The 26,501-nt window shown below is 42.8% G+C and overlaps 1 protein-coding gene across 1 annotated transcript in view; it reads left to right on the forward strand.

Moving 5' to 3' along the window:
• dst (dystonin) overlaps positions 1–26,501 on the forward strand; it is a 164,630-nt gene that overhangs the window by 122,246 nt on the left and 15,883 nt on the right. The window contains 18 exon segments of the mRNA XM_051126003.1: positions 343–546; positions 1,469–1,700; positions 1,790–2,016; positions 2,099–2,221; positions 2,760–2,861; positions 3,400–3,501; positions 4,014–4,187; positions 4,826–4,981; positions 5,083–5,280; positions 6,021–6,149; positions 7,489–7,659; positions 14,599–14,754; positions 15,926–16,132; positions 18,409–18,528; positions 19,694–19,863; positions 20,982–21,141; positions 24,360–24,554; positions 26,132–26,260. Coding sequence (XP_050981960.1) covers positions 343–546; positions 1,469–1,700; positions 1,790–2,016; positions 2,099–2,221; positions 2,760–2,861; positions 3,400–3,501; positions 4,014–4,187; positions 4,826–4,981; positions 5,083–5,280; positions 6,021–6,149; positions 7,489–7,659; positions 14,599–14,754; positions 15,926–16,132; positions 18,409–18,528; positions 19,694–19,863; positions 20,982–21,141; positions 24,360–24,554; positions 26,132–26,260 — 2,955 coding nt within the window.

Here is a 26,501-nt window from a genome sequence, read left to right on the forward strand (position 1 = left end):
TAATGTTTTAAATCAGACTGATGGCTCAATAAGGCTGAAAGTTTATCATGTAAACACCTCAATGGATCCAAATGAATATGAATATGATTTTACGTGCGATGGTTTATGCTTAGCTGTTACAAAATCATGGTAATGCATCGCCTCGAAAGGCTTAGTGCTTCATTAGAATGGCTAAGAGGATAAAGTATTTTGTACATCAGTGGCCAAACAGATGCTATTTGAAATATGTGTGATATGTTGTCAGATTGTGTTTGACCTTTAACAGTTTTTTTTCTCTTTCGATGATGACGTTATGAACAATCCTGCTTTTTATTCTGACTATATTAAACTTTCCATCTCCAGCAAATGAGGGAGCTGATAGCAGAGCACAAGCCACACATCGACAAGATGAATAAAACTGGACCTCAGTTGGTGGAGTTGAGTCCCACTGAGGGGGCACCAATCAGAGAGAAGTACGAGGCCACAGACAAACTGTACAGCCAGCTTAAAGTCGATGTCAAGCACAGAGCTGGTGCTCTGGATGAGGCCATCTCCAAATCCACTCAGGTACATTTCAGTATTTCTGTTCTTTTTAGTAGCATTGGTTATTGTTTCTCTCTCTCACCATTAGAAGATAAAAGCAAGCATACTTAAGCAAGACTTAAAGGAGAAGTCCACTTCCAAAACAAAGATTCACATATAATGTACTCACCCCCTTGTCCTCCAAGATGTTGATGTCTTTCTTTCTTCAGCCATAAAGAAATTATTATTTAGGATTTTTCTCCATATAATGGACTGATATGGTGTCCCGATTTTAAACTTCCAAAATGCAGTTTAAATGCGGCTTCAAACGATCCCAAATGTGGTTGTAAACGATTTCAGCTGAGGAAGAAGGGTCTTATCTAGCGAAATGATCGGTTATTTTAATAAAAATAATACAATTTTTATACTTTTTAATGTCAAACGCTCGTCTTGTCTTACTCTGCCTGGACTGTTTTTGTTCTGGTTCATGACAGTTAGGGTATGTCGAAAAACTCCCATCTCATGTTCTCCCTCAACTTAGAAATCGTCCTATATCAGTGTTTTACCTTTTTTTTGTTAAGGGTTAAGGTTACTTCTGCAGCAATGTAGGATGATTTTGAAATGATTTTTGAAGTTGAGGGAGAAAATATGATTGTTGAGTTTTTCGACATACCTAAGACCCTTCTTCCTTGGCTGGGATCATTTACAACCGCATTTGGGATCGTTTGAAGCCGCATTTTGGAAGTTCAAAACTCGGGGCACCATATCAGTCCATTATATGGAGAAAAATACTGAAATGTTTTCCTCAAAAAACATAATTTCTTTACGACTGAAGAACGAAGGACATGAACATCTTGGATGACAAGATGATATAACATTATACATTATATGTGAGTCTTTGTTTTGGAAGTGGACTTCTCCTTTAAGTATGTAAATAACCTCTTTTACTTGTCAATAATCTCCACAGTTCCATGATAAGATAGACCCCATGCTGGAGTCTCTGGAGCGCATTGCCGAACGCTTGCGCCAGCCTCCGTCCATTTCTGTGGAGGTGGAGAAGATCCGTGAGCAGATATCAGAGAACAAAGCTGTGAATGTGGACCTGGAGAAGCTTCAGCCATCGTATGAGACCCTCAAGCAGCGAGGAGAGGAGATGATTGCACGCTCTGAAGGAGCAGACAAGGACCATTCGGCCAAAGGTAGCTATGTTGTTGTCATCTCAGGCTTATCTGATTATTCGTTTTAAAGCATTGTGACAAAACGCTTTTTTTTTTGGTTTTGTTTGAAGCTGTTCAAGATAAACTGGACCAGATGGTGTTTCTATGGAATGACATCCAAGCTCTTCTGGAGGAAAGAGAGGCCAAGCTCCTGGATGTCATGGACTTAGCCGAGAAGTTCTGGTGCGATCATTGCGCTCTCATCGTCACCATCAAAGACACGCATGATCTGCTGAAAGAGCTGGAGGAGCCTGGAGTCGATCCTTCAGTGGTCAAGCAACAGCAAGAGTCTGTGGAGGTCTGGAGGCTTAAGAACAGGATGTTTGATAGTCATTCAGCTTTGTGCAGTATCTTCATCTTCTTGTTGTTTTGCTTCACAGGGCTTTAGAGAAGAGATTGACGGGCTGCAGGAGGAACTGAATGTGGTCCAGAATCTGGGGGCGGAGCTCATGACAGCGTGTGGAGAACCTGATAAACCAGTGATCAAGAAAAGTATAGATGAGGTAATGAAGGCATAGGAGAAAAAGCGTTTAGGTAAAAAAGATCATAGGTTATGCCAAAATAGCATTCTAGTAAGAAACTATGGTAACTATCTCTTTTTTAAATTATGGATACTATGGTAAATTTTTTCATTGCTTTTGCATGTTTTAAAAATCCTTTTGAACTTGGACTATTTGAACTTTTCAGGTCTATCCAGCATTAAATGTGTAAGCAGGACAAAACCAATAAAATTAAATTAAAGAGTAAACAAATATTAGCCACTTAGCCCGGCGTTGGTCACCAAAACGTAGGAATATTGTTCTTCATTTATGTTTTATACTTCAGTTCGAGAAATTTTCCATGCAGTTTAAAAAATGAATTAATAAAATAATTATAAATCAAAATAAAACCATCCTGTAGAAGATAAGTTATGATGTTATTTGGTTAAATTGTTCATTTTAGACCTGGGATGTAAGTGTTCCTGGTGTAACTGAAGTGCTGGATGAGTCAGAGTTGGCGTCACACTGTATAATGTCTGACCACATCTCGTACGTCCCTCAGGTGAACTCAGCTTGGGAAACCCTGAATAAGACGTGGAAAGAGAGAGTAGAGACTCTAGAGGAAGCCATGCAAGATGCGGTTCAATTCCAGGACAGTCTCCAGGTAAATGTGACACACACACAGACCACTACCCTCATGATGACTCTAATCACATATCTGTGTGGTCATTCGGTCATGGGAAAATTCAGTAGCTAGCTTGTAGTCAGCATAGTCTAATCTGCTATCATGCTGAATGTGTTCATGAAGGAAAAAATCATGTTAAATGGATGATTCATGTGACATGATTCAGCCCAGGCGGGTGCCAAGAGTGTAAAAGAAGTGCTTTTTGTCATTGCCATAGCGTAACCAGATCAAGAACATGCCCTACTTTAATCATGCTAAGCAAATGATTCACGCTGGTCGCTGATTTATTTCTCATTCTCAAAAAGTCTCTTATAAGGGACCGCTGGGAATATTAAACAGTTGTACTTGTTTGCCCAAAACTCCAGATCTGAGTAGAATTGGTTTAGGTGTGGCTTAGTTTTGTTCATTTTCACTGTCACCTGAGCCACATTTGTATTGGGGCTATAAGTGAAACTCGACTCGATGCAATGCGCGGGTGTTGTGCAGCCTGTGACAATAGTTTTCTCTTCCTGTGCAGAACATGTTTGACTCAGTGGATATTATGGAAGGCAAACTGGATTCGATGTCGCCCGTGGGCACAGACCTGGAGACTGTGAAACAACAGATCGAGGAGCTGAAGGTATTGATTTACTGCTTGTGTGGGGGAGATTTTCTCATACCCATGACGCGTTGCTTTTCGTTAAAGTTATTGTGGATCCAGATCAAAGTTTAAAGCTATTTATCTCCGGTCTCTTTCATTTTTGATTGTTTTGTGAGGATAATTGAGCTGACAGACCACACAGCAGCTGTGTTTACACAGAGCCATTCATTTGCTTCATCTTACACAGTTGGTTTAAGCCTGCACAATTGTAAATGTTTAACCATTCATGACTTAAAATGGTTCACAGGTGAATTAACATACTTTTAGCTGAAGATTTTATTTGTACACAAGAATTTACTAGTGGCAGAGTTTGTTCACAGTAGCCTGGCAGCATATTATTATAAAGACATTCAGATATGTCTTTAGCCCAAGTTAAAAAGGAGGGCAAAAATCTAAATATCCAATCAGTGCATTAAGCCTTGCAGTGCAAATGCAGCCATAGTGAAACAGTAAACTCATCATGTAACGTGTGCTGTCGTGTGTGTGTAAAGGAGTTCAAAAGTGATGCGTACCAGCTACAGATCGAGATGGAAAGGCTGAACCATCAGGCCGGACTCCTGCTGAAGAAGGTGGTAGAAGAAGCCGACCGCACTCCCATCCTGGAGCCAATGAATGAGCTAAAAATGCTCTGGGAGAATCTGGATAAAAAGATTATCAACAGACAGGTCAGACACTGCGATCTAAACATTAAACTCAGTGTGAAATGCTGTTCACGGCCCATTTTGTGACTGTATTGTGATCTATCCCAGAGTGCAACAGGATATTCAAAAGAACGAAGCAGATTTTATCCACTGGAAATTGATTGGTTTAAAATTTAGGTGTGACCAGAAAGACTGTAAATGTGTATGAAAGCAAATCTAGGCCTGTTGCAATTATTGATTAATCATCTGATTGTGGTTATTTGATTTAATCAAAGTTTTGTTTAGATACCTGCAATAATTGTGCATTTTAATGTTTTTTTTGCCTTCCTAATAAGGGAAATTAAAGCATTTTGAAGAAATGCCATAAGTGCTAAAGAATAAAGAGGGATTATATTATAAATTAATTTCACAGCATTGAAATGAATTATACGGGCCTATTTTATTATAACATAATAGGTTGATTAAATAATTATTCATCGCATATCTGCAACATATTGTTGACATATTTCCAGTAATGCAGACTTTAGACTACCAAAACGAAAGCTCACACCCCTGATTGAGCTGTTGATGTCATGTCCAGCACAGAAATAACAATTCTTGATTTTTCACTACACTATGCAGTCATAACATTATTGTAATGACTGTGTCCTGATCTCTTGTAGCACAAGCTGGAGGGAGCTCTGTTGGCTCTAGGGCAGTTCCAGCATGCTTTAGATGAACTTCTGGCTTGGCTCACTCATACTGAAGAGCTGCTTAGTGAACAGAGGAAGGCCTGCGGCGACCCCAAAGCCATCGAGATCGAGCTCGCCAAGCACCACGTATGTCACGGCTCATCATTTTCATAATGCGGCCGCTGAGCCACAGAACCACTCGGATGTCCTGCATATCTCACGTAATGTCATTTCTTTCCATTCGGTAGGTGTTGCAGAACGATGTGCTGGCACATAAGACCACGGTGGAAGCAGTGAATAGGGCCGGCAGTGACCTCATTGATTCCAGCGCTGGAGAGGAGGCGCGAGGTCTGCAGAACAAGCTGGAGAACCTCAACCAGCGCTGGAGGACTATCCTGGAGAAGACTGAGCAGAGAAGACAGCTTCTGGACAGTGCCCTGCTGCAGGTCAGGAACGGATAAGAGCCAGCCAGAGACCTGGCAACCCTCTGGAATCTCAGAGGCTGAGCATTTCCTAAAATGGAGATATGATTGATGATGTTCTCAACATGAGGCCAAAAATGTCCTCTCTTAATCGTAAAGAATGTGAAGGAGAAGCAGTAAAGAGTTAGATGTCCATACACACACATGCTCTCACTCAAAGAGTTTACTTTGATATGCGAACACTGAAATGTTGACGGTGAATGTTTTAACTAATACAAATTAGGAAAAAAGAACAATTACAAAAAACATAATGTTTCAAATTTTTATTTAAATGTCAAAAAAGAATTTTTGATACATGATTAATTAATAACAAGTTGACTAAAGAGCAACTTTATATGCATATATAAAATATACAATGAATATGAACCTGTGAATGGAAAAATGAAAAAAAAAACAAAAAAACAATTGCTCTATAGACCTGAAACATTCTATCAGAAAGAAAAAAAAGTCACATTAAGATTTTAAGATTTTTTCCACATTAAAACAGGGAGCTGGGAAATACATAGTTGTTTATCGACCACGCTTTTGAATCCAGACAGCATTGTTCTTGTTTCAGAATTGAGAGATTTCCTACAAACTTGGCATTTTAAGACCAATAATCTGTGCCCATTATTCAAGCCCCTCTCCATTGAATGTCACCCCTCCGGCCAGCGGTAATGAATGTGTGAACTCTATTGTTGTGACGCTGGCTGGTCTGTTTTCAGGCTCAAGGTTTCCATGGTGAGATTGAAGACATGCAGCAGTGGCTGAAAGACACAGAGCGTCAGCTGTTAGCATCAAAGGCCCTCGGAGGCTTACCAGACACGGCCCGAGAGCAGCTTAACACCCATCTGGTATGTGTTTAATACTACAACAGATCTGCCACCGATGGCAAGCTTGTAACAACTAACAAACACAATATTTATTTTACATATCAACATTTGTAATTCATAGATTTACGCATTTGTTATTGAGAGCAGTTTTGCTTAGTTTATCTAAGCATTTCATTAGAGAATGTTTATCACAACAGTCTTGTTTAGAGGAATAATTCACCCAAAATTGGACAATGTGTCATCATGTTCTCAACCTCATGACGATCCAAACCCATATGTGAACCTGGACCACAAAACCAGTCTTAAGTAGCACGGGTAAAATCATTAGAGTATTAAGTAAAGGTCATGTTCCATGAAGATATTTTGTAAATTTCCTATCGTAATTATACCAAAACATAATTTTTGATTAGTAATATGTATTGTTAAGAACTTAATTTGAACAACTTTAAAGGCGATTTTCTCAGTATTTATATTTTTTTTGCACCCTCAGATTCCAGATTTTCAAATAATTGTATCTCGACTAAATATTTTCCTATCCTAACTTAAATCAATGGAAAACTTATTTATTCAGCTTTCAGATGATGTGTGAATCTCAATTTCAAAAAACTGACCCTTATGACTGGTTTTGTGGTCCACGTATGACTTTCTGTCCTTCTTAAAAGGACATTTCACCCAAAAATGAAAATTTGCTGTTAATTTACTCACCCTCAGGCCATCCAAAATACAGCTTTTTTTCTTCAGTAGAACAGTAAAGAAGATTTTTAGCTGAAACCTTGGTTTAATTTTTGAGAATTAAAAAAGCATATCAGGGAACACAAAAGTAGTATTCGTAGCTCCTGACGATATATTGAGGCAGCAAACAATTAGGCTGTGCAAGAAACTTGGTCAAATGGCCTCAAGCAAATGGTCCAAAGTGAACAAAGATCATTTTGACGCCAAAGATGACAAAAGCACTACATAGAAATATAGAGCGTGAGTTTCATGAACTAAATTGACAATTCTTTTTGATTCCTGATAGACACTAGTCTATAATTTCATTGCATGATTTCCAAAATCTCATTTTTCGTTTCATAAAGAGAAGAAATTCTTACAGGTTTAAAATATCAGGGTGGTTATTGTAATTTCTGGCTGAACTAGACCTTCAAATATTATAATGAGGACGGAAAAAACAACGCAGTTCAGACTTTATACAATTGTATGAAAGTCCAATTACGAAAGAAAAAAAAACTTTTTTATAAACTCACACTTTGTGATTTCTGCTGATCTATAAAGAAAACATTTACACTCAAACATCAGAAATAACTCTTTGAATAGTCAACATATGTCAAGTGTTCAGTAAACATGATGTCTCTGTTTGTAGGAGCTCTGCAGTAAACTGGAAGCCAAGGAGGAAATATATAAGCAACTTCTTGACCGAGGGCAGCAGATTTTGGCCAAGACCCCTGAAGGTCAAGACAGCACCACTGAACTGGACCTGCGCAACCTGCAGGAGAAGTGGGAATGTGTTCAGGCCAAAGTGACAGAGAGGAAGGTGAGAGTCTGATTTACTCACTCTACTCTGTTAGGGCTCTCTGTCAGTTTGACTCATTCTCATCATCATGGGCTGTTGGTTTGGATCCCAGAGTTAAAGTACTGATTATGTTCATGTAGCTGTGATATCAGATCTGTGAGCTGTTGTGCTTTGATGTGGTCGGATGAGTGATTCTTTTTCGCTCCAGCACAAGCCCGAAGTGAGTTATAAATCATTGCAGAACAAAGTAGAGTTGTCTGCGGTTTCTACAAAGTTGCTGAAGTGGAATAAACCACTAGTTCAGGCTAAAACAAAACTTCTGTCATCATTTACCCACCTTTATCGTCCTTCTAAATCTATATGGTGTGTTTTTTCTTCTTTGCCACTCAGAAGAAGATCATTTTAAGGATGAACACGCTTCTCTTTTCCACACAATGAACATATATATGGTATAAAACTTATGAAATGTGACCCTGGACCACAAAACCAGTCAAAAGTTTCAAATAAGCTTTAAATAAATAAGCTTTCCATTAATGTATGGTTTGTTAGGATAGGATAATATTTGGCTGAGATACAAAATCTGGAATCTGAGGGTGCAAAAAATCAAAATACTGAGCCTTTAAAGTTTCCAAAATGTAGTTCTTAGCAATGCATATTACTAATCAAAAATTAAGTTTTGTTATATTTAAAGTAGGAAATTTATGGGCACCCCTAAAATTAAAGTATTCACTATAAACAAAACACATTATATCAATTACCCTTTTACACAATCCTCCCTCTGTTTTAATTTACTTGTTTATTATTATATTTAATTATTAAATATTATTATCAATTGATGTGAATGACTAGGAATTAGGTGTCACGTTGGATGTACTACAGAAAAGGGGTCAGGGTCCAAAATGCAGGGAAAGAATAATTTAATATAACAAAACACAAATAAACATAAACCAAAAGGCCAACACGGCACAACAAAACTGGAAACACAGAACAAAACCAAACCGAACTGAAACACACACGAAGACCATAGACAATGCAGACCTGAACAGGAGTGAGAAGTGAGAGTTCTTATACAATAGTCCAGAGTGTGAACAGCTGTGAGTGTAATCAGTGCAAATGACAAGACAGACGTGAACAATCAGGGGAGTGCAGTGCAAGGGGAACAGCGACCTCGAGAGGCTGAGGGAAGACCCACAGCCCCGATCATGACAGTACCCCCTCCCTACGGAACGGCTTCCAGACGTTCCCAAAGTCTGGAGGGAGGAGGTACGGAGGAAGGCAACTCAGGGGGAGGGACGGCGGGCCAGGCCCGTGCAGCGCAGCCACCGCCGTGTCAGGAACAGAGAGAGCGGCCACCGCCGCGCCCGGAACAGAAGGCACGGTGAGGGCCGCATCCGGAACAGAGAGCGCGGTCACCGCCGCGTCAGGAACAGAGAAAGGGTCACCGCCGTGTCCGGAACAGAGAGCGCGGTCGCCGCCGCGTCCGGAACAGAAGGCACGGTGAGGGCCGCGTCCGGAACAGAGAGCGCGGTCACCGCTGCGTCAGGAACAGAGAAAGCGGTCACCGCCGTGTCCGGAACAGAGAGCGCGGTCGCCGCCGCGTCCGGACAGGAGATAGCGGTCGCCGCCGCGTCCGGAACAGAGAGAGCGGTCACCGCCGCGTCCGGAACAGAGAGCGCGGTCGCCGCCGCGTCCGGAACAGAAGGCACGGTGAGGGCCGCGTCCGGAACAGAGAGCGCGGTCACCGCCGCGTCCGGACAGGAGATAGCGGTCGCCGCCGCGTCAGGAACAGAGAGCGCGGTCGCCGCCGCGTCCGGACAGGAGATAGCGGTCGCCGCCGCGTCCGGAACAGAGAGCGCGGTCACCGCCGCGTCCGGAACAGAGAGCGGTCACCGCCGCGTCTGGAACAGAGATAGCGGTCGCCGCCGCGTCAGGAACAGAGAGAGCGGGTCGCCGCCGTGTCCGGAACAGAGAGCGCGGTCGCCGCCGCGTCCGGACAGGAGATAGCGGTCGCCGCCGCGTCAGGAACAGAGAGCGCGGGTCGCCGCCGCGTCCGGACAGGAGATAGCGGTCGCCGCCGCGTCCGGAACAGAGAGAGCGGTCACCGCCGCGTCCGGAACAGAGATAGCGGTCACCGCCGCGTCCGGAACAGAGAGAGCGGTCACCGCCGCGTCTGGAACAGAGATAGCGGTCGCCGCCGCGTCAGGAACAGAGAGAGGTCGCCGCCGTGTCCGGAACAGAGAGCGCGGTCACCGCCGCGTCCGGACAGGAGATAGCGGTCGCCGCCGCGTCAGGAACAGAGAGCGCGGTCGCCGCCGCGTCCGGACAGAGAGATAGCGGTCGCCGCCGCGTCAGGAACAGAGAGAGCGGTCGCCGCCGCGTCCGGAACAGAGAGCGCGGCCGCCGCCGCGCCGCCGGACAGGAGATAGCGGTCACCGCCGCGTCCGGAACAGAGAGCGCAGTCGCCGCCGCGTCTGGAACAGAAGGCACGGTGAGGGCCGCGTCCGGAACAGAGAGAGCGGTCACCGCCGCGTCAGGAACAGAGAAAGCGGTCGCCGCCGCGTCAGGAACAGAGAGAGCGGTCGCCGCCGCGTCAGGAACAGAGAGAGCGGTCGCCGCCGTGTCCGGAACAGAGAGCGGTCGCCGCCGCGTCCGGAACAGAGAGAGCGGTCACCGCCGCGTCCGGAACAGAAGGCAAGGTGAGGGCCACGTCAGGAACAGCGAGCGCGGCCGCCTCCGCGTCAGGAACGGAGATAGCGGTCGCCGCCGCATCAGGAACGGAGATAACGGTCGCCGCCGCGTCAGGAACGGAGATAGCGGTCGCCGCCGCGTCAGGAACGGAGAGAGCGGTCGCCGCCGCGTCAGGAACAGAGAGAGCGGTCGCCGCCGCGTCAGGAACAGAGAGAGCGGTCGCCGCCGCGTCAGGAACAGAGAGAGCGGTCGCCGCCGCGTCAGGAACAGAGAGAGCGGTCGCCGTCGCGTCAGGAACAGAGAGCGCGGTCGCCGCTGCGTCAGGAACGGAGATAGCGGTCGCCGCCGCGTCAGGAACGGAGATAGCGGATGCCGCCGCCTGCCCGCGGAAGAGCGTCTCCGCCCCCGCCAGAAAGCAGGGCCGCATCTGCGCAGCCTCGGCCCTACAGGTGTCCATCCCCGCCAGACAGGCGTAGATAAACTCAAAACGAGCGGCCAACGCCGCCTCAAAAGACATCCCCGCCGTATCTGGAACAGAGCGGGTGGTCGCCGCCCCCAAGCGGGCGCTCGCCGCCGCTAAACGGGGGGACGCCGCCTCCCCGAAAAAATTCCTCCCCGCTGGACCCATCTTTGAGGTCTGCATTCTGTCACGTTGGATGTACTACAGAAAAGGGGTCAGGGTCCAAAATGCAGGGAAAGAATAATTTAATATAACAAAACACAAATAAACATAAACCAAAAGGCCAACACGGCACAACAAAACTGGAAACACAGAACAAAACCAAACCGAACTGAAACACACACGAAGACCATAGACAATGCAGACCTGAACAGGAGTGAGAAGTGAGAGTTCTTATACAATAGTCCAGAGTGTGAACAGCTGTGAGTGTAATCAGTGCAAATGACAAGACAGACGTGAACAATCAGGGGAGTGCAGTGCAAGGGGAACAGCGACCTCGAGAGGCTGAGGGAAGACCCACAGCCCCGATCATGACAGTACCCCCTCCCTACGGAACGGCTTCCAGACGTTCCCAAAGTCTGGAGGGAGGAGGTACGGAGGAAGGCAACTCAGGGGGAGGGACGGCGGGCCAGGCCCGTGCAGCGCAGCCACCGCCGTGTCAGGAACAGAGAGAGCGGCCACCGCCGCGCCCGGAACAGAAGGCACGGTGAGGGCCGCATCCGGAACAGAGAGCGCGGTCACCGCCGCGTCAGGAACAGAGAAAGCGGTCACCGCCGTGTCCGGAACAGAGAGCGGTCGGTCGCCGCCGCGTCCGGACAGGAGATAGCGGTCGCCGCCGCGTCCGGGAACAGAGAGCGCGGTCACCGCCGCGTCCGGAACAGAGAGCGCGGTCGCCGCCGCGTCCGGAACAGAAGGCACGGTGAGGGCCGCGTCCGGAACAGAGAGCGCGGTCACCGCCGCGTCCGGACAGGGAGATAGCGGTCGCCGCCGCGTCAGGAACAGAGAGCGCGGTCGCCGCCGCGTCCGGACAGGAGATAGCGGTCGCCGCCGCGTCCGGAACAGAGAGAGCGGTCACCGCCGCGTCCGGAACAGAGAGAGCGGTCACCGCCGCGTCTGGAACAGAGATAGCGGTCGCCGCCGCGTCAGGAACAGAGAGAGCGGTCGCCGCCGTGTCCGGAACAGAGAGCGCGGTCGCCGCCGCGTCCGGACAGGAGATAGCGGTCGCCGCCGCGTCAGGAACAGAGAGCGCGGTCGCCGCCGCGTCCGGACAGGAGATAGCGGTCGCCGCCGCGTCCGGAACAGAGAGAGCGGTCACCGCCGCGTCCGGAACAGAGATAGCGGTCACCGCCGCGTCTGGAACAGAGATAGCGGTCGCCGCCGCGTCAGGAACAGAGAGAGCGGTCGCCGCCGCGTCCGGAACAGAGAGCGCGGTCGCCGCCGCGTCCGGACAGGAGATAGCGGTCACCGCCGCGTCCGGAACAGAGAGCGCAGTCGCCGCCGCGTCCGGAACAGAAGGCACGGTGAGGGCCGCGTCCGGAACAGAGAGAGCGGTCACCGCCGCGTCAGGAACAGAGAGAGCGGTCGCCGCCGCGTCAGGAACAGAGAGAGCGGTCGCCGCCGCGTCAGGAACAGAGAGAGCGGTCGCCGCCGTGTCCGGAACAGAGAGAGCGGTCGCCGCCGCGTCCGGAACAGAGAGAGCGGTCACCGCCGCGTCCGGAACAGAAGGCAAGGTGAGGGCCACGTCAGGAACAGCGAGCGCGGCCGCCTCCGCGTCAGGAACGGAGATAGCGGTCGCCGCCGCATCAGGAACGAGAGATAACGGTCGCCGCCGCGTCAGGAACGGAGATAGCGGTCGCCGCCGCGTCAGGAACGGAGAGAGCGGTCGCCGCCGCGTCAGGAACAGAGAGAGCGGTCGCCGCCGCGTCAGGAACAGAGAGAGCGGTCGCCGCCGCGTCAGGAACAGAGAGAGCGGTCGCCGCCGCGTCAGGAACAGAGAGAGCGGTCGCCGTCGCGTCAGGAACAGAGAGCGCGGTCGCCGCTGCGTCAGGAACGGAGATAGCGGTCGCCGCCGCGTCAGGAACGGAGATAGCGGATGCCGCCGCCTGCCCGCGGAAGAGCGTCTCCGCCCCCGCCAGAAAGCAGGGCCGCATCTGCGCAGCCTCGGCCCTACAGGTGTCCATCCCCGCCAGACAGGCGTAGATAAACTCAAAACGAGCGGCCGACGCCGCCTCAAAAGACATCCCCGCCGTATCTGGAACAGAGCGGGTGGTCGCCGCCCCCAAGCGGGCGCTCGCCGCCGCTAAACGGGGGACGCCGCCTCCCGAAAAATTCCTCCCCGCTGGACCCATCTTTGAGGTCTGCATTCTGTCACGTTGGATGTACTACAGAAAAGGGGTCAGGGTCCAAAATGCAGGGAAAGAATAATTTAATATAACAAAACACAAATAAACATAAACCAAAAGGCCAACACGGCACAACAAAACTGGAAACACAGAACAAAACCAAACCGAACTGAAACACACACGAAGACCATAGACAATGCAGACCTGAACAGGAGTGAGAAGTGAGAGTTCTTATACAATAGTCCAGAGTGTGAACAGCTGTGAGTGTAATCAGTGCAAATGACAAGACAGACGTGAACAATCAGGGGAGTGCAGTGCAAGGGGAACAGCGACCTCGAGAGGCTGAGGGAAGACCCACAGCCCCGATCATGACATTAGGGATCACAAGGGATTTGATATGCATATGTGACTGTGTTCTGTATTTATTTACTTATTATTTATTTATTACATTAAGAAGAAAAAAAAAAGTGAATCGAAGAGAAAGTAGAAGGAAAAATTAGAAATGCCTATTGGTGAAGGGAAAAAAATGTTTTTAAGGGAACAAATTACTTGTATAATGGTATTAAATGTGTTTTCTTTTTATTGAAAGTCATAATGAAGTATTAAAAAATAAAGTAGGAAATGTACAAAATGTCCTCATGGAACATGATCTTTGCATAATATCATAATGATTTTTGGTATAAAAGAAAAAATGATCATTTTGACCCATGCAATGTACAGCTGGCTATTGCTACAACGTGCTACTTAAGACTAGTTTTGTGGTCCAGGGTCAAAAATAGTCAAAAACACCATAAAAGCAATTTTAAAAAGTAAGGACTTGAGTGCTGTGTTCTTAAAAATATATATGTGTGAGTAAATGATTTCCACATATTCGGTTCCGGATTTGACCACAGAACCCTGTCTGTGCTAGTGAAGTCATTCATTAACATTTGCAGCTTTTACAAATACACCTCCTCACATGTGATGCTAACCAGACATCACATTACATACGGTGAGTCACATGCTGCTGGATGAGATCATTGAGTGCTTATGATCCAGCAGTGCAAGGGAAGTTCCTGTGTCTCACATCCTCCTCTGCCTATCAGTGACATGAGGAAAATGCTCCAAAATAACAAAGGTATCATCATATTTCACCAAATGTCAAGAGGAGTCTTGCCTTGTCTTGTAACTAACTTGTTGTGATAAACAGCGCTAACAAATGATTTCGAATACATTTCCCAATCATTCCTCTTCCGCCACCTTGGTTTGTCAAACTAGTTTATTCTCTACAATAAGCCAAACAGCTTATTTCAAGTTGTCCCAACATAAACCCAAATGCTTGAGGCAGACGTTTACATGTCAGGCCGCTCAAACAAACATGTTATGAAAGTGCTGTTACACTCTTCAGGAGGTCAACCTACAAATGATTTACAGTTGTCCCTGTACATGAATCTGAGATGAAAGGATGTGTTTGTGTTTGATCGGCCATAGGTGAAACTGGAGGAGGCCCTGGCGATGGCCACAGACTTCCATAACTCACTACAGGATTTCATTAACTGGCTGACCCAGGCCGAACAGACCCTCACTATGGTCTCGCCTGCCTCCCTCATCCTGGAGACCATCATGTTCCAGATAGATGAGCATAAGGTCAGTGCTCTTTGCGATCATATGCAACATGATATATAAGTCTAACAAACACTTTCCTGCAGCTTACCACGGCTTCTTGTTTAACTCAGCATGAAATGAAAACTCACCCTATCTATTTGCATGTTATATGCATATTATTGATCTTATTGTGAACAGTTCATCTGTGCATATGTTTTACATAAAAAATACAGCAACTCATGTAATAAAGAGTAGTGTAATAACTGCACTTAGGTATCATGTTAATATTGTAATAACATGTTCATATTGTATAAAATCCTAAGCTAATATTATTATTTTTCACATTATAAGAAACGTATTACATTATAAAATCACTAAAACATTGTCATGTTGTTATAATAGTTTTTTATGTAAATGAAATGCACCAGATTTAAATATTCAATTATTATTATAATTTTATGTTGTTTTATGTTATGCTGTTGCTGTTGTTGTGTATTGCTTCTTATAAATACATAAGGATGTGAAATATATTAAATATGTTTTAATTGAACAACAAGTATACTGTGAAATGGCAAACAGTGTACAATACCAACACTGAGCACAAAGTATAGCTTACTTAGAAAAAAAAAACTCTTCAGTATCAATATAAAAAAAGAAAAAAAAATCTCTTTTTAAAAACTTTAAAAAGACAATGCTAGTATTATATTGTAGCAATAATGCTAACATTAATAAATGTTATATTTATGATATTGACAGATAATTATTTTACAGTGTCGTTGTTTGCATGTTCTTACTACAGTAATAACAGTAAATTATGCATATTTACATGCAGTAGCCCCAAACCAAAGCCTAATTCTAACTCTACAGTAAGATTATGTTAATTCATATTACACAGTACTTAAATGTAAAGGACTCTGTAAAGTGTTACCGATAATTATTATATTATAAACATTGTTTCACTGTACATTATATGCTTGTTTTACCTTATCCACTGTGATTATATTATAAGTTGCTACAGTGTAATCAAAATGTAATAAACTTCTCATACAATAGCTTATTACATTATGTGGAAAAATCCCTTATTTTCTGTCATACCTGCATTTCATGGTGACTTTAAATGAGCCGTATTGTTTCAGTTGAAAGCAATAGTTAATTTCCATAATTACATTTTTTTCTTTCTTTCTTTCTTCAAATGGATCTGCTGGATTTGCAGGTGTTTGTGACTGAGGTGAACTCACATCGGGATCAGATCATTGAGCTGGATAAGACAGGAACACACCTCAAGTACTTCAGTCAGAAACAGGATGTGGTGTTGATCAAGAACCTCCTGCTGAGCGTTCAAGGCCGCTGGGAGAAGGTCGTGCAGCGGTCAGTGGAGAGAGGACGCCTGCTGGACGATGCCAGGAAACGTGCCAAACAGGTGGGAAACATCCCGTGAGATAAATCTAATTGAAAAGCCTTGCTTTTGTAATCACACATCCTTGCTAGATATAGTCACTGTTGGAATGATTGAATCACAGAGAACTTAATTTGACATCTTTTACCACTGAACAACATAACGAGACTCTTTAATGTCAAAAGGTTTTTTGGACATTCTTGACATTCTGCCAAGGGTCTACAGATGACAAATAGCATTTTGGCTAATTCTGGTTCATTTACAGTAATGTTCATTAATCTGCATTGCCGCTGTAAACAAATAAACTTAAACTTAATGGAGAAGTCCAGAACAAAAATTTATAGATAATTTACTCACCCCCTTGTCATTTCTTCAGTCATAAAGAAATTATGTTTTTCAGGAATGTTCTTCATATAGTGGACTTCTATGGTGCCCATGAGTTTGAACTTCCAAAATGCAAATTCCAAAATTTAAATGCAGCTTCAAAAGGCTTTAAACGATCCCAGCCAAGAAAGAAGGCTCTTTTCTTATTTTATTTTTAATTTACATACTTTTTAACCTCAAATGCTCATCTTGTCTAGCTCTGTGTGTGCTCTGTGTATTCCGGTTCAAGACAGTTAGGGTATGTAGAAAAACTCCCATCTCATTTTCTCCTCCAACTTAAAAAGTGTCCTACATCGCTGTTTTAATCTTTTTTTTGGTGAAGAGCGTGTGGTCTTCTTTGAACTTTGACTTTGTGAATACTGGGTCGGTACTTCTGCAGCGATGTAGGGCGATTTTGAAGTTGGAGGACAAAATGAGATGGGAGTTTTTCGACACACCCTAACTGTCTTGAACCGGAATACACGCAGAGCTAGACAAGACGAGCTAGGCATTCGAGGTTAAAAAGTATATAAATTGTAATTTAAAAAAAAAAAAAAGACAGATCGTTTCGCTAAATAAGACCCTTCTTCCCCGGCTGGGACTGTTTAGAGCCCTTTGAAGCTGCATTTAAACTACATTTTGGAAGTTCAAACTCATGGGCACCATAAAAGTCCACTATATGGAGAACATTCCTGAAATGTTTTCCTCAAAAAAACAATTTCTTTATGACTGAAGAAAGAAAGACATGAACATCTTGGATGACAAGGGGGTGAGTAAATTATCTGTAAATTTTTGTTCTGGAAGTGAACTTCTCCTTTAGGTTGTTATATAAGAGAAGATCACTCATGTGCAGCCTTGGGGCAGCAGTAGACTGTGGAGATTCTTCTTGACCACGAACGGGTCTCCATAAAGGGTACAGAAAAAGTCCCTTTAAGGCAAGTCATTTCACTCGGCGGCCATCTTTGAAATGCCTCTTGGGCAGGCAAGGGCAGCTTCTATCTCTTTGAATGGGGAAACATCAAATTCTCCAAAACTGTTCACCAAGCTTATGATTAAATTTAGTATTTGAAATCACCAATGAAATCTGACAAGAACTGCCTGATAAATATTGTTACTTATGCACCGGCGTGTATGCGCAGTACTGAGCACACGTCTCAAAACACTGACTGTTTCTATAGCAACCGGGAATTCTAATAGAAGTTGCAGTGACGCGCTGAGTTTACTAATCAATGATTGGCGCTTTCATTAAGAAGGCGGGGCTTTGCTGCCATAATGACATTGCATTTTTCCCCATTCAAAACTATATGAGCGACAAGTCTTGGGTATTCTATAGTCTTTAGTACAGGATAAAATAAATGTCGGAAAATACAGGAAAATCCCTGTATTTTCCTTGCAAGACAAGACACAAGATTTGTTATTCTTATGCATAAAGCCAGAGCTTCACAGGAATGGCTTAAAACAACAATGCTGATGTCCTGGAGTAGCCAAGTCAAAGTCCAGATCTCAGTCCAACTGAAAATTTATGAGGGGACTTGAAAAAGGCTGTCCACTCACAGGCTCCATGCAGCCAAACTGAGCTGGAGCTGCAAAGAAGAATGAGAAACACTGCAGTGGCCAGATGTGCAGATCTGATAAAGACCTACAGTATCAACACAAGCTCCTTTGGAATCGCTTTCAAAGGCGCAAAAAATAAATACTAACCTGAGTGGTTGAATATGTATGCAGATAATTATTTATTTATAAATGTAATCAATGTTAGGGCAAAGTTGTTAGACACGAAAGAATATTTTTGTTATTCAGTGCGAAAAATTGGCAAAAGAAATTCTCTGTGGTTCACTGATGTTAAACAACATTTGGTTCTGATCTAATGGGAAAAGAAAATGCTATAATATACTGCACATTACACAAACGGATTCCCATGCTCTTGTCTTCTGCAGTTCCATGAGACCTGGAACAAACTGATGGAGTGGCTGGAGGAGTCCGAGACAGCGCTGGACTCTGAGCTAGAGATCGCTAATGATCCGGACAAGATCAAGATGCAGTTAACCCAGCACAAGGTGACCGACACCAGTCCATTTCCCTGTCCAACACGATGTGTTCTCAGTGATCTGATCACAAATGATTAGCCAAGACATTACTGTTTCCACCTGGTGACAGCTGCCTAAACACAGCCACTATGTTAAAACTAGGCTAAGAACTAGTCTGGCCAATTAGCAGTTAATCAAAGGGTAATAAACCATGACCAGTCTTAAGAACTAACTTGACTGACTTGTAACATGCATTCCAAATGCCTGTTCCTGAGACCGCTTGTGTACGGATTTCATCAAGACGCTCCCCTCTTGTTTTGACACACACTACATCACTTTCATGGGAATGAAAATTTAACAAACAAACCTTTATGAGCGAGAGGGAATGGAAGGAAATAAAAAGGGCAAGGAGTAATTCTTGATTGTAAACTATGTGGACAACGCATAAACGAGTAAACAATTTACTCGTTTACACCTATATTTGGCGCTAACCACTTGTGACCCGGTCACAAAAAAAAGGATGTAAGTGGAGGGTTTAAATGAGGTCATATAGACTTCCTGTTCACACCATTAGCATCTATGTTTTTATCCCCCATCTGTGTATGTGGAACATCTGACGTGGTGCTTAATGAACTGTGTGAATCACAATACCAGGTGTTTTTCACTTATGGCTATTGTGTTTTTCGCTGACTGCGGGTCATAAGTGTCATCCTGTTAAACTCCTGTATAATTAATTATGCCACTTTTTGGAAGATAATCTTTATGTATTTTAAAGAGGTTTATGTTTTTTTAAAAGTTTAGGAGGTCATCAATTCAGGTCACACTATGCCAAACAATGGCAAAGGGAAGTAAACAGACTGAGCATGTTAGATGTTTTTTCGATTGCAATACTTTAAAACTGCAGTCAGGCTCCTCAGTCCCAGATGATGTGCACCATCAGTGGTTTTAAAGCAGGATACGAGTGGGCAACACTCTGAGCAGAGGATAGTGTGATCCTGGTGCTGCGTGTTGGTATGTAATTAACAGCTCAGCAGTGCTTCAGATGTTCTGATGAGTCAGTCACAATTACAAATGGCAGGATTTGATGACATCAGGCTTCCTGTAAGGCCTCACAGGATGGCTTGCGGGACATGTGCCCTTGAGCTACATTCGAATGACCCTTCGCCTCTGTTTGTCTTGTGTGGGGGGATTGTAGGAGTTCCAGAAAGCTCTGGGCAGCAAGCATTCGGTGTATGACACCACCAGTCGCACGGGCCGAGCTTTGAAGGACAAGACCTCCTTGCAAGATGACAACCAGAAACTGGACGACATGCTCAGTGAGCTCAGGGACAAATGGGACACAGTCTGCGGGAAATCTGTGGAGAGGTACATGTGCATTTGGGTGGATTTCAGATTTTCCCCTATTAAAAATAAATGTATGTATTTCAAAACAAAATTAAGCCAGTTTCAAGCTTTATTGGAATTAGGAACATTTATGCACATTTGCATGAGCATGCCTTAATGAGCATAAGAGACTTCTTAAAATCTTACTGATCCCATCCCAAGCTTATGAACAGCATCTGAAAAGTATGAATCATTCTAAAAAAAAAAAAAAATTGTTAACATTAGCTAATAAAAAAATCTGTTCATTGTTAGTTCATGTTTCCTTATATTTCAATAATATATTAGTAAATTTAGAATTAAAATTAACATGCTTTAGAACTGTTTTTTTGACCTTGTTGTGAATTGTTACCCGTTTTTCTGTATGCATTCATATGAGCTTAAAGGAGAAGTCCACCTCCAGAACAACAATTTACAAATAATTTACTCACCCCCTTGTCATCCAAGATGTTCATGTCTTTCTGTCTTCAGTCATAAAGAAATTATGGTTTTTGAGGAAAACCTTTCAGGATTTTTCTCCATATAATGGACTTCATTGGTGCCCCCCGATTTTGAACTTCCAAAATGCTTTTTAAAATCAGCTTCAAAGGGCTCTAAACGATCCCAGCCTGAGGAAGAAGGGTTTTATCTAGCGAAACGATCTGTCGAAAAATACAAATTTGTATACTTTTTAAGCACAAAAGCTCGTGTAGCACAGGCTCTGGGATGCGCGTCCACGATGCTACGAATTAGTGATGGGTCGTTCTTGAACGATTCTTTCATTTTGAACGAATCTTTAATATGACTCCGGAAGAACGAGTCGTCTTGGGGAGTGAATCGTTATTCATCCTATTAGGTTCTATACTGGAATTAGTTCACCTGTTTCGAGTCTTCTGGTTTTTCGAGTCGCTTGTTCATCTTATGGGGCTGTCACGTGATGAACAAACGACTCAAAGACACGACTGAAGACAGAAAGACATGAACATCTTGGATGACAAGGGGGTGAGTAAATCATTTGTGAATTGTTGTTCTGGAAGTAGACTTCTCTTATAAACTTAAAATATGAATGTTGAGTAAATAATAGATAGTATCTGTAATTTTTTTTTTTTTTTTTTTTTCCACAGGCAAAATAAGTTGGAGGAGGCTCTGCTGTTCTCAGGTCAGTTCACAGATGCTCTGCAGGCTCTCATCGACTGGCTCTATAAAGTGGAACCACAGCTAGCTGAAGATCAGCCTGTGCATGGAGACATAGACCTTGTCCTGAACCTTATCGACAGCCATAAGGTACCCATATGAGTTTGACTGATTTACACAACCTACTTCTTCATTACTGAACTAGAACATGAAAACTAAAATAATGACACATAACTATGAAACACTACCGCAATATATTATATGACTGTTTTGGCACAAGCCTAGATATTTATTTCTCTCATCACTTTTTTTGTCCTCCATTGAGTCTGTAAAAGTCTGTAAACAAAAAAAAAAGCTAATAAATTGAACAGTGTAGTCCAAGTTTTCTGGTGACACATGATTTGCTTTACATGACAGATTTAATTTAGGCTTTTATTCATGTATGCACAAACACAGAGCACATCAGATATACTGTAATCAACAGAAGCTCAAACTCAACCCTCCAGAACAAACCTCACCTAAAATACAGTACATATCTAACTAAAAATAACAATAATGTTGTATAGTGATGATGCAAATAAATAAACTTTAACCTAGGATATGCCTTGGTGGGTATCGCCCATGCTCAAGACACAAAACAGCAGTTGTACATGATGGGACGTCCAGTCTGACCCACGCCATGCTCTGATCTCAGTACTGCTGCTGTGTGCGTGTACATTTTTCAAGCCTTGAGTAGCTTTCTTAAAATATCCGTCCCTGTGTTTTTAACTTCTTGGTTCTGTTCCTGGAGTTTATGGCCAGAAAAAAATATAATTACACTGTAGTATCATCACAGGGAGTGTAATATGACAGAACCCACTGGTTTCAATTAGAGGTGACAAGAGCGCTGGCAAGGCCAAACTTAAACACATCGCTTGAATAGACATCAGAACACACTAGAGCTGATGAGCTTACTGATGACCTCATTCATGTTCAGAACTGAGAACCTGAGAAAATGGACACCAGCAATGTTCTGACTATGTTTGGTGCTGTTTACACACAATCTCTACGGATGCAATCTAGAACTAGGTGATCTAACTTAAAGAAACTCCAGCTTTTTGACAATATTCTATAAATATCTGAACATGTAGTTGCAAGACAAGGAATGATCGCCTAATGTGATTCATATTTCATACAGCACATCATCAAAGTCACAGAGCCAACATAATCTTTCTTTTTTTTTGTAATGATCAATGCTGATGGAAAGTCATAGGCTACATAATTAAAACCTGGTGATGACATGACTGCTCTTATGTGCAAATGTCGTAAAGCCTGGCTGTTAATAAAGAGCGTGATTGATAGCACAGGACAAGTACCTTTTAATCAGTCTCTAATGTGATGATGTCAGAGGTGGATGTGGGCTCTGGCTTGTACAATTGTGCATAGAATGTTGATTATAAAAATAATCCATTTGGTAATGAAAGTAGTTCTTAAAAAACTTGTGTCTTGAAATCTAATTACAAATTGACTATTAAACCCAACATGTATCCATGCCATATACAGTACTGTGCAAAAGTCTTAGGCCACTAGTATTTTCATCAGCTAAAAAATGGTTTAAAGTCAGTTAAAGTCGGTCTTTTGCTGTAGTGTGTCAGTAGGAAATATCAGTTTACATTTCTAAACATTCATTTTCCCATTAATTATAATAATCCAGTGAGATTTTTGTATGGAGCACAGGCTGTTGTCAGACTCCTTGTGCAAACAGAGATCTGATCTCTTCATCATTCAATCCAGTCTGTCTTAAGAAACAGAAAAAAACAGACTAAATCCAGAAGAACTGTGGCAACATCTCCAAGATGCGTTAAGAGTCCTACACCTACAAAGCTACAGTAGTTAAAATTTTTAGGCAGTTAGGCACATAAAATGAGGATGCTGTCAAAAACAATGTCATAAATAGATTTTCTTTATCTAAGAACTTCTATTAACTAAAATAAATAAGCATTTGATGTGACCATCCTTTGCATTTAAAGCAGCTTTTGCCCTATGTGCACTTGTGCATAGTTTTTCAGGTAGCTTTGCAGGTAGGTTACTTGAAACATCTTGGAGATGTTGCCACAGTTCTTCCGGATTTAGTCTGTCTCAGTTTTTCTGTTTCCTCATGTCATTCCAGGAAGACTGGATGATGGTGAGATCAGATCTCTGTGTGGAGCACTGGCTGTTATCAGACTCCTTGTGCAAACAAAAATCTCACTAGATTATTACAATTAATGGCAAACAGAATGTTTGGAAATGTAAACTGATATTTTTTACTGACACACTACAGCAAAAGATAGAAATAACTTACTTTAAACCATTTTTTAGCTGGTGAAAATACTAGTGGCCTAAAATTTTTGCACAGTACTGTACACTTTATGATTATCAGAGTATCATGTCAGCATGAGGAGCTCTATTTCTTTAATGCCTATGTATGATGATGTTTACCTTTACAATTAATCTAGAATGCGGCTGCAAGATTAATTTTTAATGAGCCGAAAAGAACGCACGTCACACCTCTCTTCATCAATTTGCACTGGCTACCAATAGCTACCAAAAGTTCAAGGCATTCATGTTTGCCTACAAAACCACCACTGGCTCTGCACCTCTTTACCTAAATTCATTACTTACAGTATGTTCCCTCTAGAAGCTTGTGCTCTGCAAGTATACGGCGCATTATTGTGCCATCCCAAAGAGGCACAAAATCACTTTTACGGACTTTCACATTAAATGTACCCTCCTGGTGGAATGACCACTAGCTTCTCTGTTCTTTTTGTAAGGTCTCTAACACGAGCTTGCTTTTTTTGTTTTTCTATTCTATTTGTTTTCTTTTTTCTATAATAATAAAAAAAAATAGCTACATGTACTGCGTTAGGCTAACTGAGACTTGTCAAAGCACTTACATGTTATTACTCTTTTGTTGATTTTGATTGCTTCCATTGTCCTCTTTTGTAGGTCGCTTTGGATAAAAGCGTCTGCTAAATATCTAAATGTAAATGATGTTGCTGTCTATGTAGACCAGAGGTGTCAAACTCAGTTCCTGGAGGGCCGCAGCCCTGCAGAGTTTTGTTTCAACCTTGCTCCAACACACATACTATGCAGTTTTCAATTAAGCCTGAAGGACTTGATTAGTTGGATCAGGTGTGTTTAATTAGGGTTGTATCTAAACTCTGCAGAGCTGCGGCCCTGCAGGATCGGAGTTTGACACCCCTGATGTAGACCATTCTAAATCACTCATTTATGAGGATCTATTTCGGTTAGAATGATGTCTTTGAAGGCAGCTGCCTATGTAGCCAACTAAAAGTGAATTGGTTGAATGTTTTCATCAAGCATGTATTTCTCCATGTGTACTGCAGGTGTTCCAGAAGGAGTTGGGCAAAAGGACTGGCAGTGTACAGGCTTTGAAGCGCTCTGCCCGTGAGCTTATTGAGAACAGCCACGATGACTCGTCCTGGGTCAAAGTTCAGATGCAAGAGCTGAGCACGCGCTGGGATACTGTGTGTAGCCTCTCTGTGTCCAAACAGACGCGGCTCGAGCAGGCACTGAGTCAGGTAAGACATGCCCTCTGTCAGAAGTCTAATTACTATGTTTCGATTAATTAATTTAATTAATGGCAAATTACCTTTCATTTTGAAAATATCCACAAAGGATATATTTAAAGCTGTTTTTGTGTTAAATGAAAAAGTATTAAGTAGACATTTTACTAATAGTAGCATTATTCTTACCCATAAACGTTTAGGCTACAACGGCCTGACATAAATGGAACATGAAAGATTTTTTTTTTTTAATGCAATAAAAGTCACAGGTAACCAAAACAGCTTCTCCAAAATACCTTCTTTTATGTTCCACAAAAGAAAGTACAGTAAGCCATTCAGGTTTGAGTAAATTATGACATTTTTTTAGGTAAACTATCCCTTTAAAGTTTGTTTCCCTTTTTTAAATTCTAACTGAAATCGTACAATAATACTCTGAATAAGAAACTACAACTGCCAGCAGGTGGCGGTAAATGTCTTTATGAGTCATTCATACATTCCATTAGTTCAAACAACTGATGCATTCAGGAACTGAGTAAACGGCTCACTTTATGAATGCGCCATTGAATCATTGGTTCACATGATTCATTCAAAACACGGATTCTTTCAGAAAATAAAACACCGCTGTGTTGCTCGGAGATGCGCAACAATTCTGCTGTGGCTTTAGGTAATTTTTTTGTTTGCAGAGAATATTGTGTTCAAAATATAAAACAACATTTTACACACTGAACTGTTGTATAAAATTACATTTGCACTTTGGTATTCAGGCATAAGTGGCACTCGTATGATACTGGCTCTCACTGCTTGTGTGATATTGCTTATCATGATGTAATTATAAGACAAAAACTCATACAGGGGCGTTTTTTGCACCAATATCTTGAATTTTAGGGCATAACTGCATTTATGGAGTTGTTGCCCTGCATCACATTTGTCATCAGTCAACTATATGAAATATAAGATGACGTACAGGTCTGGGAGCGGGGCCAGTGCGTTAACTGTGTTAAAATATTTTAATTGTGTTATTTTTTCGTAACTAATTCATTAAGTTAATGCGTTAAACTGGCAGCCCTAGAAGTTACAAAACCAGCTTAAAACTGGCAGAATTGCTGTCAGATTCAATAGAGTTTGTCCTGCTTCAGCCTTAAATAACTATTCCACACTAAATGTGACACTAACTGTTAGGCCTAATTCTGCGATTCTTCTAAAGGAAATGCAGAGCGACATGGATCACCACAAAGTCACGCTCCTGTTATTAGTTCTACTGGAGTTCAGGAATAGCATCCATTCTAATTCATTACTTCACTGTGACAAGATGACTGATTTCACAACCACAAGAATTACTGAACAAGAAACTTTTTTCTTTTTTGCAAGTTGGTTTTAATGGACTGTGAAGGACTTTTTTGTTCATGTTTCATAGCGCAATTAACTCATAAACATAGAGTTTGTAAGGTTCCTTATTCATGGAAGAAAAAAAAAGCATAAAAAGATTAATTGAGTATATATATATATATATATATTTAAAAAAATTAATGAAGAAATTGTTTTTGTTTGTTTGTGAATGCACATTTTTAACACATTTGCACACTGTTCTTTAGGCTGAGGAGTTCCATTCCACCGTTCATATCTTACTGGAGTGGCTTGCAGAGGCCGAGCAGAGTCTTCGCTTCCACGGTACTCTGCCTGACGATGAAGAAGCCCTCCGCGCTCTCATTGAACAACACAAGGCAAGTTTTCCGCAACAATGACAAAAATCCACACTAGACAAATTAATCAGTGTGACATTTACCTTGTAAAACCTTTCAGTGACAATAGCATATCAGTGTTTACTGGCAACAGTGATGGGCCACAGTAAACAAAAAATGAAATCGTATCTGTTGTACATTACAGCATTGCGTTTAAATGCAAGTGTGTGCCAGAGGAATCGTAATCTTTCCAAGACAGTGTTTTCCACAACTCTGACATTCT

This window comes from Labeo rohita, chromosome 13 (genome assembly GCF_022985175.1).
Source record: "Labeo rohita strain BAU-BD-2019 chromosome 13, IGBB_LRoh.1.0, whole genome shotgun sequence".
Classification (NCBI taxonomy): domain Eukaryota; kingdom Metazoa; phylum Chordata; class Actinopteri; order Cypriniformes; family Cyprinidae; genus Labeo; species Labeo rohita.